Source organism: Octodon degus, unplaced genomic scaffold, assembly GCF_000260255.1.
Source record: "Octodon degus isolate 3935 unplaced genomic scaffold, OctDeg1.0 scaffold00273, whole genome shotgun sequence".
Classification (NCBI taxonomy): Eukaryota; Metazoa; Chordata; class Mammalia; order Rodentia; family Octodontidae; genus Octodon; species Octodon degus.
Genome location: NW_004524849.1, coordinates 798,938 through 819,330, shown reverse-complemented (window position 1 = coordinate 819,330; position 20,393 = coordinate 798,938). Strand labels below are relative to the sequence as shown.

The 20,393-nt window shown below is 41.6% G+C and overlaps 2 protein-coding genes across 14 annotated transcripts in view; both read right to left on the bottom strand.

The window, feature by feature from the left end:
- Smg7 (SMG7, nonsense mediated mRNA decay factor) overlaps positions 1-18,377 on the bottom strand; it is an 83,439-nt gene extending 65,062 nt beyond the window's left edge. For 5 of the 13 annotated variants that reach the window (XM_023706846.1, XM_023706845.1, XM_023706849.1 and 2 more), the window contains exon 1: positions 17,368-18,376. Coding sequence is in view for 2 of the 13 variants with exons in the window: in XM_023706851.1 (XP_023562619.1) it covers positions 17,368-17,396 (29 nt within the window). In the remaining 11 variants the exon portion in view is untranslated. Of the gene's footprint in view, positions 1-17,367 lie in introns of all 13 variants that reach the window. The other 8 variants (XM_023706856.1, XM_023706854.1, XM_023706851.1 and 5 more) reach the window with 4 other exon arrangements.
- Positions 18,378-18,831: 454 nt separating this feature from the next.
- Positions 18,832-20,393, bottom strand: part of LOC111814130 (T-complex protein 1 subunit eta-like) — an 18,522-nt gene continuing 16,960 nt past the window's right edge. The window contains exon 3 of the mRNA XM_023706867.1: positions 18,832-18,963. Within this exon, the coding sequence (XP_023562635.1) occupies positions 18,832-18,963 (132 nt within the window). The remainder of the gene's footprint in view (positions 18,964-20,393) is intronic.

The window sequence follows — 20,393 nt, the reverse complement described above, 5'->3', positions numbered from 1 at the left end:
GTTCCTCTTTTAACTCACTATCTGGTATTTCTCTCCCTAGCTCCACTGCTTTCTTTTCAAAACATTACTTTGGCTTTTCCATAACTTTCCATAATGTTAACATCAGTGCCCATACCTCCCAAATCCCAACAGGAAAACAGTAAGTCCTCGTATAAAGGAAAGCAATCTCGCCAGCTACAATGAACTGCAAAACCTGTCATCTGACTGCCTCTCTAGTCCATGTCCTTATATTCTGCTGCACATACCAATTACATTGGTCTTTAGGGCATGATCCTCCTCTGAAAAGAAATTACCTTCTTGAAATGATACTCATAGATACGATTTTTTTAATGATTGGTTTTATACATTTAGTTTTCCTTCTGATGGTTTATATAATCTATCCATCATGGTATCCTGGGTATTTCAATGTCTTTAAAACCAATCATTTAAATGTATCATTACAGTAAATTCTATTCCTAGTTCTCTGAAAAGAATAAAATGTCCCAAAGTCAACTGCATATGTACTCAAGGCATTGTCCATGATCCAGTGACCTTATCATAGTTCTAGAATTTAGTATAGGTAATTCAAACAAAAAAAGAAATCTATTAAATATAGGAAAAGTGTTCCATAAGAATCTGAAAGCACAGTGACTGAGGTTCAATCCCTAGCACTACATGCCACACAGGGACTGCCCCTGAGTATGCTGAGCCAGCCACCAAGACCAGGTGTGGAGGCACACGCCTGTAATTACAGCACTGGAGAGGCTGAAAACATAAGGATTACTATGAGTCTGAGATGGATAGTAAGACCCTTTACATAAAAATAAAATACATAAAATAAAAATAAAACAAAAAAACAATCTGAGGCTTTTATTTATGCAACAAACATACTACTACTGCAATTATTAATGTTAGTAACAAAATCCCATGTATTAGTTTCTTTTACTAAGTGCAAGGCACCATGTTAAGAACTTTACTCTTACCTCATTCATTTCTTGTAAAATATAAAAAGCGTATTATCTCCATTTTACCACTAAGGTAACTAGAATCTGAAAAATTAGATAAACTTACCCAAAGTCATACATTCAATAGGCAAAACCAGACACATAAGAAAGTAAATCTTGCTCTATATTTCTAAGTGCTAGACTTTGCCTATACTCATTTGGAGTACCAAACTATCATGCTTTCCGGTAACAAAGCTCCTTTTTAAAAGAGAACTTATTATGTCACAAGAGATAACAACTTTCCACATAAGAATTATTCTGAGGATAATAAAAAAAAGGTTTTCAAAATATTAGACAAAAGGGCTGGCCAAACAGCTCAGTAGATTAAAGCACCTGCTTGGGTACAGCATAGCAACTGGGGTTCAATCCCTGGCATGCCCTGCTGGCCCCATCCCAGGGGCGCACTTAGACCATGAATGAGACTGGGCATGGTGGCACTTGGGAGGCTAAAAACAGGAGAATCACTATGAGTCTGATTTGTACAGTGAGACCCTGTACTTAAATACATAAAGTTTTTAAAGTATTAGAAAAATTTAAACAGACTTTAAAAAATAAAGCTACAAGGAAACACTTGAAAACATAAATAAGGCCCAAGTAAAACTTGGAACATAACATTAGTAAACTGAAGTATTTTCACATTTTCTTTGAATATTCACCAAAAAAATTCTAAATTTCCTGACTAGAGGGATACAACTATCAATAAGATGTTCCTTTTGCTCCATTTGTCAAGTGAAAGCAAAAGGAAGAAAGAAAAAAAAAAAATGATGCTGCAGAGAAAACATATGATAATGAAGAATCTATAGATTTTTGGGCTAGCCAGATAGTTCAGGGGATTAAAGCATCTGCTTAGGCAGACGCAGGGACTGGGATTCAATCCCTGGCATGCCATGCCAGCCCCACTGCCAGGGCACGCTGAGCGATTAAGACTGGGCACAGTGGCATGCTCCTGTAATCCCAGCACTTCAGAGATTGAAAATGGGGATCACTATGAGTCCAATCTGTGTAGTGAGACCCTGAAGATCCTGTACTAAATACATTTTTCTTAAAAAAAGAATGCATGGGGGTGCCGGGGAGATGGCTGTGGAATAAGCGCTTCCCTGGTAAGCGCAAGGGCCTGATTCAATCCCCGGTTCTGCAAAAAAAAAAAGAATCCATGGATTTTTAAAAACCAGGCACTTTTCGTTACCTAAGCAAGTACAGTCTGAGTGGAGTTTTAAAGACAAACGTGAGAGTAAGAAGGTAAGGTGGTAGAGTCAGCATAGATCACATTTGGACAATGATAAATAGGGAAGATAAGTGACAGAACACTGCCAGGGAAAGATGTATAGGCTAAGGAGAGCTGCTTAAATGTTTATAATGAAACTCTATTCAAGAGTGAAAGACATTAAATACAAAAATAATGTGAGATAAACTTCATATAAAGGGAACATTTCCATTCTGACAAGAGGGACAGAGGCCAGACAAGTGGAAGAGGGAACAGGAATAAAATCTGTCCTACCAAAACGCTTCTACTTTTATGTCTGTTATAAAAGCCATCTGCTTAGAATACCAAAGTTTTAAGAGACTAGTTAAAGTTAAAATAAATACTATAAAGAAGTAGACAATGGCATATGCCTGTAATCCCAGCTACCTGGAAGGCTAAGGAAGGAGAATTCCAAGCTCAATCTCTGCTCTGGATCTCACAGTATGTTCTGTATTGAAGTTCTTTCTCTTTTTTTTTTATTTTTTTTTAAATTTTTTTAATTTTTATTTATTTGAGAGAGAGAGAGAGAGAGAGAGAGAGAGAGAGAGAGAGGGGTGTGTGTGTGTGGCCAGCTCAGCCCACCAGGGGGCGGGGCTGGCTGGCATGTGGTGCTGGGGGATTGAACCGCGGTCCCTGATGCCTTGCCAAGCTTGTTCTAAGTAGGTGCTCCAGACCACTGAGCCATCTCTCCAGCCCCGAAGTTCTTTCTCTTGATCAGAGCTTCTATCAATTCAAAGTTGTCTTCAGAATTTCACATATTCTGAAAAGATGGTGAACAGCAGAGATACAGCTTTTCTTGAGATCTGGGGCCCAGATGTTGGAATATAGCAAGGTGCGGAAGAAAATGAAGTGGGTCCCTAGAACCCAGGATCTAAAATAAGAACTCAAGTCTACTGGGACAGTGAAGAGACCTCAATGCAGAAGAATAGGATGACAAGTAGCACTTTCTCCCTGAACCCTGACTCACTGTGTGATGGATGGGCAGCTCAAACTTGCAGACACGTGAGTGATTATTAGGTGACACCAGAGGCCTCCACAGAGAAAGCCACCAGTGGAACAGAACAACACATAAGTGAACTGCAGTGGATAAGTTATTTGGATTTAGACATACCAAGAAGGAGGTGACTGGCCAGTAGCCTTCTTGGGAGAGGGGCCAACCGAGCTCTGAAGCCACAGGCCAGCTCTACATAGCCACTTCCAGTGTCAAGATGAGGCAGATCCGAGTTCAAGCCAGGAGGAGGCAGATGAAGTGCTGCAGGATTGTCTTAGTTACTCTTTTTTGTTGCTGGGACAAATACTCAACACTCAAATTAGGGAAGGAAAGGTTTATTTAGCTCACAGTTACTAGAGGTTTCAGTCCATATTCAGCTGGCTCCAAGGCAGAGTAGGATATGGCAGAGGGCAACCTTTCATGGTGGAGGCAAAGAGCAAGAGCGAGAGAAGTAGCAGGTCAAGCAGCTAGCTTCTCTCTCCTCCTTACATTGTAATGCAAATTACCTGCCCCAGGGCAGGTCAGCAACCACAGCCAAAGCAATCAATCACAAACTCCAGAAGCTGCCCCAAGAATGCATGAGGCTTTGTGGGGGACAACTATACACAAACTATAACAAGGCTGAACAAAGCAGGTTCTATCTAGCCTCATAACCAGAAACTAGCCTAGACTTCAGTGCACGTGAAGGTGTAGGTTTGCTGAAATTAATCAACACAGACCTGCGTTGTGTGCCCACTGTCCAGCAGTGACAGCAAAGACAAACCTTGAAGTGGACATTTTTTCCTTCTTTTGCATTTTAAAATTTTTTTTCCTGATTATTCATCTTTGTTTTTATGAGCGTGAACATTATTTCTAGTTTTGGTGCTGCTGTTCTGTTTTGTCTTCCTTCTCTCCCTCCTGTCTTCCTTACCAGTTCCCCGCCTTGCTTATCTCTTCTTCTTTTTCTCTACATTTTTCCCTAGTAACTTTAAAATGTTCTTGCCTTAGCATACTATTGCCATATTAAGGGGGTATTTACTGTACATAATTTTCTGGTTTTTTGTTATATAATCATAAATATCACTTTTACAGTTAATGATGGCAAATCTATAGTCTGTCATTTTTGACACTGTTTTATGCTACAGTTATTGTTGACTGTACTATTTTAGCCAAAGTGATATTAATTGTTCCAATCAGTTGTTCTGGTATACCAAAACTGATTTTGTCTAGGGTCATAAAAAAAAAGAGGCCAGTGCCAAAGAACCACAGGCTAGGCCAAATATGAAGTAATTTATCATTCCCAACAAGCTGAAGCGTTGGACCTTGCAAAAGACTCAAAACACGAAAGCCAGCTAGACATGGAAAACATCTCTGAGAAGCAGTCATTTCCTAAGAGTTCTAAATACTAGCTATAAAAACTTTGGTCATAGGGCTGGCCAGATAGCTCAGTGGACTAAAGCACCTGCTTAGGCAGGCACAGGGACTGGGATTTGATCCCCTGAATGCCATGCTGGCCCTGCCCCCAGCGCACACTGAGATGGCCACTGAGACTGGGCATAATGGCATGTGCCTGTATGGCATGTGCACTTGTGAGGCTGAAAACAGGAGGACCACTACAAGTCTGATCTGTGTAGTGAGACCATGTGCCTGTACTAAATACATATATACATACCTACATACACATATATAAATCAATAAAATTATCGGCCATAAGCAACTTATAAGCATCTATCAAGGAATTCAACAGGAGGAAGAGGAGGAGGAAGAGGAGGAGGAGAAGGAAGAGGAAGAAGAGGAAGAGAAGAAGATGATGATGATAAGATAATTAAGATTCAACCTCAGACTTCCAGCTCACCAAAGGCAGTGAGATGGAACAATTCAAAAGCTACCCACTTGGACTTCTAAAGCAGTAACAGAAGTAACAAAGATGAATGAGGCTCTACAAAATTAAATCAGAGATCATTTCTCAGATAACTACACAGATGGTGACCATAATGAAAGAAATGGTTAGCAACTGCTGAGCAAATACAGCTTTAAAAAAAAAAAAAGTAGACCTTAGAAAAATGATGGAAAGCATAACCACAAGACAGGAAAGAAATGGACTCTATGCAACAGAACAACTCAGCTATCAAGATTAAGAATTCCACTGAAACTATCCGCACCAGAATGAGGAAAGTGTGAGGTCACAGTATCAAATACAGAAGACAGAATTGTACTTAGAAATCATGAAAAGATTTCTTACAAAAACAAAGGACCACCAAAAATAATAATAATAATAATAATAATAACAAATCCAACAGCTGTTAGATGATGCAAAGAAGAGCGACATAACATTGATTGAAATCCATGAAAAAAGCAGGAGATAGTACAAATGACATTTAAAAAAAACCTGTTCACATAAGTAATGACAGAAAACCTCTCAACCATGGAAATGGAATTGCACATTCAGGTTAAGTGAGGAATACAGAACTCCACTTAGCCATGATAAAAAATCTAGACTACGGCATATAATAGTCAAGATTCCAGAAATTCAACACAAAAACAAAATATTAAGAAGTTTTTTGGGGGCTGGGGAGATGGCTCAGTAGAATAAGCACTTGCCTGGCAAGCGCAAGGGCCTGAGTTCAATCCCTGGTTCTACCAAAAAAAAAAAAAAAAAAAAAACCTCTTTGGGGCTGGTGAGATGGCTCAGTGGTCTAAAGCACCTACTTAGAACAAGCTTAGCAAAGCACAGGGACCACAGTTCAATCCCCCAGCACCACATGCCAGCCAGCCCCGCCCCCTGGTGGGCTGAGCTGGCCACACACACACAAAATAAATAAATAAATAAATGAAATGCAAAGGAATTAAAATTATTCCACGCAACTGGCAAATGCAAGTATCTGAGTTCAATCCCTGGTTCCGCCAAAAAATAATAATAATAATAATAATAATAAAATTATTAAGCACTGTTAAGAGACAAGAAACAAATTGCCTATAAGGGAAAGTCTTTGAGAATCACAGCAGATTCTCAACACAAACCTTCAGCTCACAGAGAGCTTGGAGCAAAATATTTCAAGCCCAAAAAGAAAGCAACCACCAAAACAGACTAATGTACCCCACAAAACTGTCTTCCAAAATTGATGGAGAAATGAGACTTCCATAACAAAGAACATCTGAAGAAATCTATTACCATCAAATCAGTAATCCAAAATATAGTGAAGGACATTCTAGAAAAAGATCTTGAAGCCTACAAGTCCATGAACTCCAATGGCATGAACCTATTAGACAAAGCAAGTAATTAAGCTGGGGGGGGGGGCGGGGAGCCATCTATGTAAATGATTTCCATTTGCCAATCAAAAGAAACTAAGTGAAGAGAATGGATGAAGATGCAAGATCCAACAATATGCTGTGTACAAGAAACCTACTTAATTCAAACATTTCAGAGACTGAAAGGAAAGGATGGAAAGGATGGAAAACAATACTCCACGTGACAGAAACACAGGAAAAAAAAAAGGAAAAAAAGCAAAATACATCATGTGCAAGTACAAATTCCCTGTGATGAATGTTATCATTGTGTATATCTAAAATGTACCATTAAAAATTACATTTCACTAAACTTTCATCATCTCCCACATAACTTAATACTTGAAATAAATTTTATCCAGAATGAAGTTATATATAAATGCAAGGGAAGAAAATCTAAAACTTTTACTCTACACACTGAAAATGTTTCTCTTGTGTCTGTCTAGTCCAGTAGGAATGTGCAACACAAACATCAACCATTCAAAGACAAACTGCTCCCTTAAGATTAATGACCAGGTTTGCTGAAAAGAGAACCTTGGATTCCCTAAGGAAAGGTAGAGTAAGATGGGGAGGAGTTAGAATCTCTTCAGTTTACATGGTATAACTTAAATGACAGCCACCCTTGTCTAAACATAATGTTTATATCAACCAATATCAAACTTGAATTCCTCAAACACTGCCTTGAGGCATTACTCTATTTGTCTGACTGCTATATATTTTCCTTCTTTTTCGCACCAGCCCAGTCTAGCACTGGGGAGGATGAGGCATGAGGATCACCTATGCCCAGGAGAACAAGACCAGCTTGGGCAATCTATTAAGACCATGTATCAAAAACAGTTCAACAACAAAAAAACAACTCCTATGTTCAAGTCTAGAAACTTTCCCTGAACCCCTCAAGGAGGAAAGATTCCATTTCTCTCAGCATACTTACAGCATTCCTTGGAAACATATAACACAGCATTTATATTAGAAATATCTTTGTAATATCTATGCTCCTCTGCCCCCCAGAAGATCAGTTTCCTAAGGAACAAGAATCAGCTCATTTGTTTTCATATTCTCAGAGCCTACTGCTGGCATACAGTAGTGTCTTAGTTATCCCATCAAAAAATACTCAACACCTTCAACTTAAAGGAGGAAAGGTTTATTTTGGTTCACTACTTAGGTCTTGGGGCAGGAACAGCACAGTAAAAGGGCATGGTGGAGCAAAGCTGTTCAACCCATGTCAACCAGGGAGCAGAGAGAGAAAAGGGAGGGGGACAAGTATACTTTTCCAGGTCAGAGCCCCAGTGACCCACCTCCAACCAGCACTCTCAGCTGCTCAATTCATCAATGGATGAGTTCGTTTGTGAGCAGCGTCCCAATGATTCAATCACCTTCCAAACAAATGACTTTGGGGAGGACTTACTAGATCTAACCTTTAGTAAGTATTTTGTAAATAGTTTGCAGAAATGTAAAAGGAACATGAAAATTTTACTTATCACCTATCATGTACTCTCTATCTTTAAAAAATGCTGATACACACTCTATGATAGTTATACACACACAGAAAACATGCACAAAAAGAAATCACTACAAAAATCAAGAAGTAATTTTCATGTTCAAAGAATGCAGAAATCACAGTAGATAAAAGGGAGTCATCATTAAAAAGGTAATGCTTATTAAGCTAAGCTAGGAAGAGTGACAATTCTACAGGAGGAACGGCAAGGGAAAAAAGGTGTAACAGGAATAGATATGCCATGTTTGGAAGACAATTAGAAAATTACTCTTAGGCTGGATTCCTATCAAAGTTTAAGGAGGTGCCACTTGGCAGAAGTAGATAAGGGTTATTTCATGAAAGATCAACAATTTCAGATTGTAGAGTTTGAGGAAAAGACAGAAACACAGTTTTTCAGGATTGTTACTATTCATAAGATTAACTTGCAGTGGGACAGGTGTTGGAAGTCCGAAAAAGAACTAGAATTTAGCCTGACTGAGAAACAAAAACTGTTAAACACATGGAAGCCTTTGCTATTTATTATTATTATTATTATTTTTGTATTTTAGGGAAGGGTCTACAGGGTGTTCAGGGTCTCACTACTAGATCGGACTCCTAGTGATCCACCTGTATACAGCCTCCTAAGAGCTGGGATTATAGGTATGCACCACCACACCCAGTCTCAATCAAACTCAGTGCACCCCAGGGGCAGGGCCAGCACAGCAGGCCCTGGGATGGAACCCCCGGTTGGCTGGCCCTCAGCCTTTGTTATTTAAACAGTAATTTCATGAGAAATCACATTTTACATTTAAAGAAATTAAGGATAGGATGCTAAATTGTTGGTCCAAAAACTGAGCGAGTAATGGGCAGTGTTCAAACTCCAAAGTTGATGTTTTCCTCTTAAAACTTGTAAGAACTACAAGCAAAGTTCCAGATGGAAGTGTATTTCAACAGTTTGGCAATAAAGTTGACAGCACTGGTAAGAAAAAATAAACAGCAAAGCAGTATTTCCAAAAAGGAGCAACAAAAGTTTAAAACTGGGGAGAGGGGATGGGCAGCAAACACCAATAAGGAAAGTAAGAAAACACGAGGAAGAGACTGGGGAAAAGGGGAAAAAAGAAAGATTTTACTTTTAAGAGTACTGAGCTTAAATGATAGTAAGACTTCTAAAATGAGAAATGCCCAGAAGGCAGTGGTTCAGAACGATTAGGTCAGTGTCAGAGGCTAATTTTTAGGTGTTATACATAGTATTTATTACGTGCCAGAACCATTCTAAGCACTTTACACATTAACTCATTTGATTTTTATATTTATAACTATGAGATAGGTACTATCATCATTCCTAGTATATATGGGAAAAGCAGCACAGGAAGTCCAAGTAGTTTGCCCATGGTAACAAACAGTAAGTGGCAGGCCTATGAGTTCGATCCAGGCAGTTCCACCCCAGAGACTATGCTCTTGAAGCACTATAGTCAACTGCACTTTATGTATTATTTTCAGGTTATGACTGTTTTATTAAATAGTCTGTAACTCTCTGAATGGCAGAGATCGTTCCTTAGACCATTTTGTCTACGTAAGACAGCAAGAATTCTGTGAACAGATATGATATTGGAAGAAAAGGAATGCTGAGAGAATAGGAACGGGGGCCTGCCTTTCTGGAACTCGTAGGGTGAGGTACACCAGGAAAACTAAGTAGGCCAGGCAATCAGGATCTATTGCTTTTAGCAACACAGCTCAAGAATTTCCCATAGCGCCTCTAGGTATACACAGCTAACACAAACTATACAGTATTTGAGTACCTGTGAGTTTACAACTACTTGGGGGCTTATTTTCTTTTTAGCACCAGGGACCTGGCACATCCTCTGGCCCAATATGAATGCTTTGGGATAAAGGGATATGAAAGGACATCAAAGAGAAAGGAAAACAAAAGTGATTATGATACAGGAAAATAATCAACGGATTAATTTGGTCATTATATGGTCTTTGGCAACTTTTTTTTGTATTTTTAGAGAAGGATCTACAAGATGTTTAGGGTCTCACTACTAGATCAGATTCCTAGTGATACACCTGTTTACAGCCTCCCAAGAGCTGGGTTTACAGGCACACGCCACCACACCCAGTCTCAACTGACTTCTCAGCATGCCCTGGGGTCAGGGCTGGCCCTTCTTTGGCAACATTGGAAGTACTCATTACTATAAAATATTGAAGAAAAACTGGATCACAAGTCACTAAAGGAAAAATATGCTGTAGGTAAAGTTAAAATGCTCAGGGGATTAAAAAAAAAATTTAAGGATAAAAATCCAAACAGGAGAGAATATTTATGAAAAACGGAGACTGATTCTAAGAACATAAGACCAGTGGCAGCAAAGGGAATAATTTGAAAGACTGAAAGAAGAGCAGCACAACTGAAATAGGTCCTAGAGGAATGACATACTTCCCAGAGCACAGGTAAGGGAAAGGATTCTGTGGAAACCTGCTGGGCCAAATGGCTTTTCTTGTTTGAGGCCTTTAACCACCACCAAATCTTCAGAACTACAACCTCTACATCTCCACTTCTCCATCCACAGGCCTATGTGATCTAAGAAAACCTTTCAGTGCTGTGGTCTGAGTACTAATGTCATATGTTAAATGAGTGAACAATATTTTTTAAAAATGTGTAATAGAAGAGCCAACAGATCTATCCTCTTGTCTGCAATGTCAATTTGGCCAATGTCTACTTTTAAAACTCACATGTGTCTTTCAATACCCAAATCAAATCTCATCTCTTCACTAATGTCCTTCTCCCTCATCTTGCCTCCACCAGAATAAATGTCTTCCCTACAAGTGTATCTTTGTTTCCACATCACAGTATTTACCACACTACAAGCTATTAGAGGTACTTATGTGCCTTTCTTTACTATCTTTTGAACGGGTCAGAGGCAAAGCCCCTATAACTGTGCTCTTCCCACAGTAAATATTCTATTATTTAAATTCACTAAAATAAAACCCAGAATTTAAAAAATGAAGTATGGACACAGTAACTAGTCCATTACCACCTAAGAGAAAACTGGTAAGAAAAGCACACAAATTAATTTGTTGCTTGGAGGTAGAGGAGGAAACAAGAAAATGGACCTATGTATATTGTATGCTATAGTTTAACTCTAGAAGGTCCCCCAAAGGCCCATGTGTTAAGGGGTTGGTCCTTACAAATCTTTAAGAATGGGGCCTCTTGGGAACTCTTGACATGAGAACAAGCCCTTGAAGGAGCCAGAGGACACATGTGTTGTTCTGCTTCCCAGCTGCCATGAAGCCAGCAACACATTTCACCTGCAGTATGTGCCAGGCAGCACTCCCTCACTACAGGCCCAAACTGACAAGGAGAAATGACCATGAACTGAAACCTCCAAAACTGTAAAGCCAAAACAAATTTTCTCCCTTTGTAAGATTATCTCAGATATATTACAGTAATGGAAAACTGACCACAGGCATACATAAGTTTTCCTATACATATTTTCTAAATTAGTGTTTCTCAGTTGAAGATGAGGGAACACTTGGCAATGTGTATACACATTTTTTCTGTTGCCACAAATGGGGGAGAATGTTACTGGATTCTAAGGGGAAGAGATCAGGGATGCTGCTAACACCCTAAAATGCACAGGACAGCACCACCCCTCAAAAAAAAAAAAAATTATCTGGCCCAATGTCAGTAAGGTGGCAAGGCTGAGAAGCCCTATCCTAAATGAAGCAGACGGGAAAAAAGTCAAATTTGTGACAAATAAGATTCCTAAGTTTTCTCATTTTTTAAAAAAAATTATTATTTATTTATTTTGTGTGTTGCCAGTTCAGCCCACTAGGGGGCAGGGCTGGCTGGCATGTGGTGCTGGGGGATTGAACCCCAGTCCCTGTGCTTTGTTTAGCTTAGCTTGTTCTAAGTAAGTGCTTTAGGCCACCGAGCCATCTCACCAGCCCCTCCTAAGTTTTCTTAAATTCCTAGTTTTCTTAATTCCTAAAGTACTTTAACCATTAGTACTGTCATCTCTTCTTACCAAAAACTGGCCTAAGGCAGAATAAAGACAACTTTTTTCAGCAACTCCAATTACATGCTAAAAAGAAAGGAGTTGGTTACAAGTTCTCACCTACCATGTGACAAGTCTGCCAAAACCCTATCTCTACTGTTGATTAGCCCTCCTTAGTTACAATCTCCCAGACCTCTGATGAGTCTGTCCACATCCATACAGTGAGTAAATTTAAATACAGTTTAACTGCAAAGCTTCAGTGGCAACACAGACAACTATCGGCCACCACACCCACACACAGATGAACAAGCCACTATGTGCAGGGCATCTGCTTAATAATTTATTCTTTGAGCAAGATAATCAGCAAAACTAAGCCTTCTAAACTTTCAAGCACTCATTCATGCCACTGACAACAAAAACCTGAAAGTCTAGCCAGGCTTAAGGGTGTAGCTGAAGACTGCAAACAGTTTTACTCCAGTATAAAATGAACTAGCCCTTTGAAAATCTACACAACTCTCCACCCTAACACTGCCTCATGATAAACTTGCTATACTGGTGGCTCCAGATCTTACTATAATACATGCATTAACAACAACAACAAACACCTGAGCAATTGCTATCAGGTAAAAGATAACAGCTATATTTTAGCAAAGAAATGAAACACAAGCTACAACAAGAGTATGCACTTTGAATCCAACTGAAACCACAAAGGAAGCAGAAATTAACTGCAAAAATGATTTACCAGTCAATATCCAAGGTGGTAATGCACTATTATAATCATAACAAAGACTTGTAAGCCTCAAGAGACAGTAATTTACTTCAAATAATTTTACCACATATAGTGTATCAGTCATATTTCACAGATTTTTCTAGAACCCAAACTACTCTATATTGTATAAAGGAAATGCATAGCGTGAAAAAGGAGATAGAGTAAGGGAGATGATTTTGTGAACCACACGGATTAAAATTAGGGTGTGGTGCTACAGGACTTTTCCGAGGTTCAGGAGACAGTGAGTACCAGGCTCAGCATCAGTCAGTTCTTTTAGAACCTGGAAGAATATCTAGCCCTGTTTAGTTATACATTCCTCCAGAGGCTTTCACTTTCCTCTCTGTTCACCTCCTCAGGATATTAACAAAGCTTTGAAATAAGGTTTTGCCTGCTACTTTATCTAGCCTCACCCCAAAATTTACAAGGACACCTTTTATCCTACAATACAGTATATAGGATATTTTCATTCCTATTTGAATGACAACTACTTTTCTACAATCTCAGAAAACTCCGTGGCAGTTTCGTTATTTCTACCTCTGGTAACAAAAGTTTCTGACAAGGTATATCCTGGCAAGGTGACTTTTCATCAGATTTACCATAGAAACAATCCCAAAAAAACAACTTCTGGACCTTTCCTATAAAGGTACCTAACACCAAAGGAAAAAAAAAAAAAAAAAAAAAGATGAGTGAAGGAAAGAAAGGAAAAAACTGGAGGAAGTAAGTGCACCTGTGCCACCTTTCGTAACAGGATTTCACCTGTTTGAATGGTATTCCCTATGGCTCTGATTACGCTACTTTATCACCTGGGGAAACAACTTTGATGATATCTTCTCTGTCTGGAACCCTGCTTTTCCCTCTTTGATATGTTAATTTCCTTATTTCTATTCTTTCAAAATGCTATTCTTCTAAAGCATAATATACCCCCTGTACTATCTCATCTATGCCCTATCCTTACCCTTCTCCCACCCCCACCAAGTGAACTCAAGTCAATTCACCATTTTCTTTTCTACTCAATAGAGCTGCCAAAGCCTTTTTAAATCTCTCATTTTGTCATAAATCAAGAGAGAAAATACCTGCCTTTTTCTTCAAATTTGAGTAATGAATTCCCTTACCTATTCAACCTAGGACATTGACATTTAAGGCTGTTCCTTATTTTTATAAAACTTAAGTATTTTTAACTTACTCATTTGGATAGAGTCGTATCAGTTTGCTACTTTAAAAAAACAAGATAATCACAAAAACTCATTCTCATTTCTTCTTCAGGACACCATCTCTTTTTGACAAGAGTTTTTCTTCCTTTTACCTCTGCTCTATTGCTACAATTTGACACTAATTCTGTGCTTTGAATTTCCTTTCTCTGTCTTGTCAAGGCTTCTTACTTCACATTCTCATTTCTCTCTCAAGACAGCCATCTCGCTCTGTGGCTTGCCACGACTTCACAGTTTCCATGCTGGACACCTAGCTCATTTAGGTCAAGAAATTAAAACTCAGCGAAAACTTAAGTTTCATCTACATAATCTAAATGAGGGAAGACTTACAGCTATGCAGTTTAAAAACTGCCCAGTCATGGCCTTCCAAACTGAAAAAAATAGGCAACAAAACTCAAGTCAAGGCACAAATAACTGCTATACTTCCACAACACTCATTCAGGAAACTCAGCAGATTCCCTGATTTTTATAAAAACCAAATTCTATTTTAAAGTAAACATAATGTTTTCTTAAGACAAGTCTCCAGACTCCCCAGAGTAGCCTTTTAATACAATGATTATCCAGAGGAAAAGGGAAAACGAAGCTGGTGCAAGCCTGTTTATGACTCCTTCCCAACACCCCACCTCACACCTATTCTTACCCCTCCATTCCAGACTCTTCCCATCTCTAATATTTGTTTATTTACTTATGACAGAGGCACAAGATTGAGACAAGTTTGTCTTCCAGGAACCTTAAGTGAACTACAGGTCTTCTGTGGCCCCCTTTTCTGGCTATTCAATTTCAGCTGGAAATAGACAAGTTATTTTAAGTTAATGTTCATTCTTTTTCTTTTCACTTTGCTTCAAAGATCTAAATTCATCTCAAACTGTCTACCACTGATTCCACAAACTAAGGATAAATCGTCCTCACCATGCTGACTTATGATGTGGAAGATGTATTAACATAGAAGCCCACTGATCTATTAAAAGTACTACCACTTTTCAAACCCATCACGCTTTTGTATTCCTACTGCCCAGACCTTATTTCTAGCCCTAAGTGTCCACTACTATACTACACAAGAAGTAAACTTCTTAAAATACAGCCACAACTCTGGATCATATATTCAGGGCCACCTTACTAAATGGATTTTCCCTTTATATTACATCTCTATAAACAAACAGTACATCCTTATTTTACTTTATTTCACTTCCTAACATCTGTGACTACCTGACAGTATGTTTATGCCCTTTGACAATGGCCTTCTACTAGGGAAACTCTCCATGTTGACCCTTTTCTTAACCCATATATCTTCAACATCTGGAATATGTTAAGTTCTCAATACATATTCATGCAAAGAATGAACAGACATGCAGCACAGCACCAGAGCTAACTTAAAGCTAGAAAACCTACATCTAAACAATTTATACATACCAGCTATGTGATCCTCAAAAATTTTAACTTTTTAACATAACTTTCTTAGCCTGAGTCACACCTGATACAACCCTATTTAAGTCTTTCCAGCTCTATTACCCTACATTCTTGTCTAACTGAACACCTCTCCAACTTCCCCATCTACATCTCTTCTCAGTTTCATTCTGAAATCTGGAATCTCTTAATTCACTCCTGTCAGAAGACTGTTCATTCTTAAAGTTCATTTTAAGTTCTATGCTCTCTCTAAAGCTTAACAAATTGTAAGCTCTGTCAAAGGAAGGTGGAGCTCTTATTTCTATTCTTAGAAGTTGGTACAATGACTCCTGTACAGGTGATCAACCAAACAACTAATGAATCATGAGTGTATCAAAGAGCAAAGGAAGCCTTTGGTGATTCTTCTCAATTTTGTAAAATAAACTTGTGCCTTGGGCTCATAACACTTCCTATCTTTTATGGTGTTTATCATATTGTACTCTATAATGTTATTAATTTTCTTGCCTAACAGAAACTAAACAGCAATTTTCTTAAGACTAAGGGCTGTCTTGATGGTTTTCATATTCCCTATAGTATCTATCATGAATCTTTGCCATTGTTGCATTTTTTAAGTTTTATAAGATACATTAAACAATAAAATAATACAGGAGAAAAATAGGCTTCAATACACAGGTATCATTTCAATTCCTACTTTACTACGGTCACTGGGTGTTTCTGTTATGTTATCCTGAGACACTCAGGCATAGTTCAAAGATCTCATTCCAACCTCTCTAGGCTCTGCCTAACTATTGATACTTTTGAAAGTATAATAGCTAAGGTGTGTATCACATAACTACATCCCTTCTCTTACAGTGGAGATCCACTCACATCAATACTTTCACTTCACTAAACAGTCCACGTGACCTTTCTGCTCAGCTTAGACTTCTACTCGATCCAATTCCCTCCTCTGCAGTGTATGAAACCACCTTTAAAAAATCATCTTCCCGTAAGGCTTGCCTTTCTTAGTTCTGCTTCTGAAGGATGAAAAACAAAACAGTTTTAAATCTTTTTCTAAGAAGAAAAATTCCCCAGTTAATCTCAAGCTTCGGTAACCTTTTCTCCACCATCAAGATTTTTAATACCCTCTAGCACTACCGCCAAGCTTTTATTCAGGCTTCGTGGGCCCTTTCTGATTGCACAATAGCTGGTGTCTTTCCATTCAATATGTTATCGCCATCAGGTACCAAGTCCCAAAGTGTCTGGCTCTTCTTTGTGAAATGGGCACCAACTGCTGTCCTGCCTCCAACCCAGACACATGTCTCACAGATACACACTGTACCCATGCATTAGTCCACCTCCGACAGACAAGTTCCTTACACCACTCCTATTGAAGACGACTCTAAGAATGGTATCTCCCAACCACTGTTTCAGCCCAGTTTTTTTCTCGAGAACACAACCTTGTATATAGTACCTCCCTCTTTCCCCTCTTCCCCATCCATTGCCTTCTTCATGCCCCCGCCCCGCCACTCCTCCAACTAACCACAGAGGACATTATTTCTCCCAACCTGCGAAACAAGAACAAGCTGCCGCTTCCTGCGGTCTACTCACCTCCGGTCTGCCCTCACCCCCCGCCCCCCAGGTGTGCTGACTTCCACAGTCCTCTCCCGTAGCGTTCCAGCCAATGCACAGCACACCCCGTTCCCCACCGCGGGATCAGACTCCTCCACACCCACCTCCACTCCGGTCGCCGCCGCCTCGCCGGGCGCCTCTTCCCACCTCTCGCAGGCGAGCCCGAGAGTCCCAGCGCGCGCGCACACACATTCTCACGCTTCTCCAACCTCCCTTCTCGCAGCGGGACCTGCCGGCTGCTGTGGGGCTTGGCCGAGCCAGAGAGTGGGCGACCCGCCGATCCCCTCGCAGCCCCTGCCTTCCTGCCCAGGAACGAGAGGACACAGCAACTCCCCCACCACTCCGGACATACCACCTCTAGATCTTTTGCTCCAAGCCCCAGCCCCTCGCCGGCTTCCACCACGTCCTAGGCCGGCCTCAGCACTCACCGGAGATACTGCGCGCTCTGCAGGCTCATCCTCCGCCGCCGCGTCTTCCCGCGAAGCCTCCGTGGGTCTCTTAAGCTCCTCGGAGCGGCCCCGCGGCACCGCGGGTGCTGGCGGCCGCCGCCATCTTCCTCTCCTCCGGCTCCTCCTCGCTCCGCGGGGCGGGTGGGGGGAGAATGAGTGAGGCTAGGGGGAGGGAGCGAGGAAAGCTGCTCTAGCTGCGGCTGGCTCTTGGGGCGCAGGGACACTCCGACCCGGGAAGGGGGAAGGGGCGGAGGGAGGGGGCAGTGGAAAGAGGAGGGAGAATCAGAGGAAGGAAGTGGAGAGGTCCCTCTCGCGAGATTTCAAGAGCGCCGGTCCCTCGGGGTGATTTCCGCCTCTGCGCACAGGTCCCTCTTCCAATCAGCTTGGCGTGTGGCTCGTTGGCGGCGGCCGTGAGCTCTTATGGTGTTGTTTGGCGGCTTCCTGCCAATCCAGCCCTCACCTGCCGCGCAAGGGGGTAGCCCCAGCCTCACCGGGAACATCAAGCCCAAATGAACTGGGAGTTACACTTAAAGTCTTCCCCCCGTCTGTACCCGCCCCACTCGCTTTTGCTCTTCCGCCTTCCACTCCTTCACTCTTCCCCACCGGAAACACCACCCTTTCCTTCTGTAGTTCCTCTCGCCAGTCTGACAATACCGGGCTTCCCTCGCCCACTGAAGAGTGAAGCGGAGGCCTCGCTCTCGACGCGTGCCCTCCCCATGCACGCTGGGAGACTTTTGGAGCGGGTAGGGTGGAGCCCAGGAGAAAGAGAAAGGAAGCCAATCGGATTGGACGTGTAGCTGCCATGGCAACTGGAGCTGCGGTTGTATTGTCATAGTAACCGATGTGTGCCGACGGGGTGACCCTCTCCATGGCTAATGGATTTCCCTGGATTCCCCCTTAGCTTCCCGTCCAACTCAAGACCTCCCCTGTGTTAGGCATCGTGGTTCTTCTGGGCACTGAAATTCATTCCTCCCCGCTTCCCGCAGCCAGGTGGGGAAGACCCCGAGGCATTCACCGTGGGCATTTCCACCCGCCCGCGGGCAGGAGCACCTCCGTAGTTTCCGTTCAGAGCCAGGTGTGGAGAGGGCCGGGCTTATGAAGAAGGAGCGGGGCCTGAAGGCTGGCGGTGGTGGGCTGGAGCGGGGACCCCGGAGAGGGCGAGCGTGGGCCGGCTTGAGGAAGGGAGAGGGGCTTCCCCGCAACTGCCTCGTGCTCCTGGGGGCGGGATCCCATCCGGACGGGGTCCCTGAGGGCGGAGAGCGGCACCCGACAACCGACAGCCCTCCCACCGAAGGGGACATCGACTTGCCCTAGCGAGTCGGCCCCTTCCCGAAGTCCCCACCTCCGCACCCCACTCTCGAACCCTCCTCGACTGAGCTTCCGGGGAGCCAGCCTGCCTGGAGAGGTGAGGATGGAGACACCTAGAAGGCTCGCAAGTGGTTTTCAAGCCCTCAGAATCCAGGACGAGTGGAGGGGCTTACAGAGACCTCCCACCCCCCACCCAGTGGAGACCTGGCGTAGCCGAGGCAGAGCTCCAGATTCTTCCCTCGGCAACCTGCTTCCTCTCAGCTGAGGCTGCAGTGTTTCAGAAATTTGTCACCGTTTTTGGAGTCAAGGAGGAAAACACGGAATAAAATAATATCAAAAACCTACACATGTTGGAATGAAAGTCCAATAAAAGGCTAGGAAAAGAATTTTCCATTTTTAGTAAGGCAGATATTTTTGAATGTCTGCTCTGCACTTAGTGTCAGATTGGGGCTGAAACGCAGGGGTAAAGTAGGCGAGCAATGATAGGGGTATATGAGCCCTTGCTGGAGCAGTCATTAGGAATTGCCCTTTTATGAGTTTCATTTTCATGGAATCACGTAAGCTGCTTTCCCGAAACACTTTAGGATGAGTAAAGGCATCAGATCTTTGGGGAATGCAGCCCTCAGTGATAATTAAAATTCTCAATTGGTCTATTTGGGTTTGGGCTTCTGGTTCCTGCTGTCTTAGCTGAAAGAGGCGCTTTCAAGATCTTTTGCAGAAACCACACGTGTTAAGTGGGCCTGTGTTTGTTTGGAACAACACGTAGGGTCTACTTTGAAATAAGGACAGGTGATTAACGAAATAGAACATGAGCTGTCCCCGTCACGCTGCAAGCTAGCGCCCAGTATGATGCGTAAGGACGCCCGGTGTTTGCGGCAGAACCGAGCTCCCCACCGCGCCGCCTGGCAACGGGGACGCGCCGCGTGCTGACGGGAAAGAGAGCCACCTAGCGATTGTTCTTATCTCTGCATTATCATCCTGCTTTTCCTTCAACCCTGAAAGCCCAAGGATGGAATGGAAATGGCTAGTCTACATTACCTCAAAGGCCAACATTTTCTTTCCTAAATTTGCTATATTTTTAAAAATGTTAACCATTATTTTATGTTGTATAAAATAATTACAGCTTTACTAATGACCATAGTGAGATTTTATGCTGGGACACCTTTTTGGTAAACACTGCATGAGCAAGTCTCATACCCTCCTGATTCTGTGAAAATATTACTGTTTCTTCATTTTTGAAAAGAGGTTCTAAAAGGTGAATCCTTTAATTATAATGTATTTAATAGATATTGACTGAACACTTACTATGTTTCAGGTACATCCGGGACACTGAATACCACGGTGAGAGAGCGATTCAGACCTCAGAAAAGCTCATCTTCTGGTAGAGATAGTAAAATAGAGGATGAGGCGGTAAGTGAGGTATGAACACCACAGGAACACAGATGGGATCAGAAATAATAAATTTTTATTTTATAGCAGTCTTCCTAAATACTTCAAAAGATTCTTTAATAGCTTTACAATATCCCTACGAACTGGACAGAACAGTAATAACATACCTTTTTTTTTTTTTTTTTTTTTCAGAGCTGGGGATTGAATTCAGGCCCTTGTGCTTGACAGGCAAGCACTTATTCAATTGAGCTATCTCCCCAGCCCCCTACATATCTTACAGACTAAAAACAATATTTATCCTTTAAATA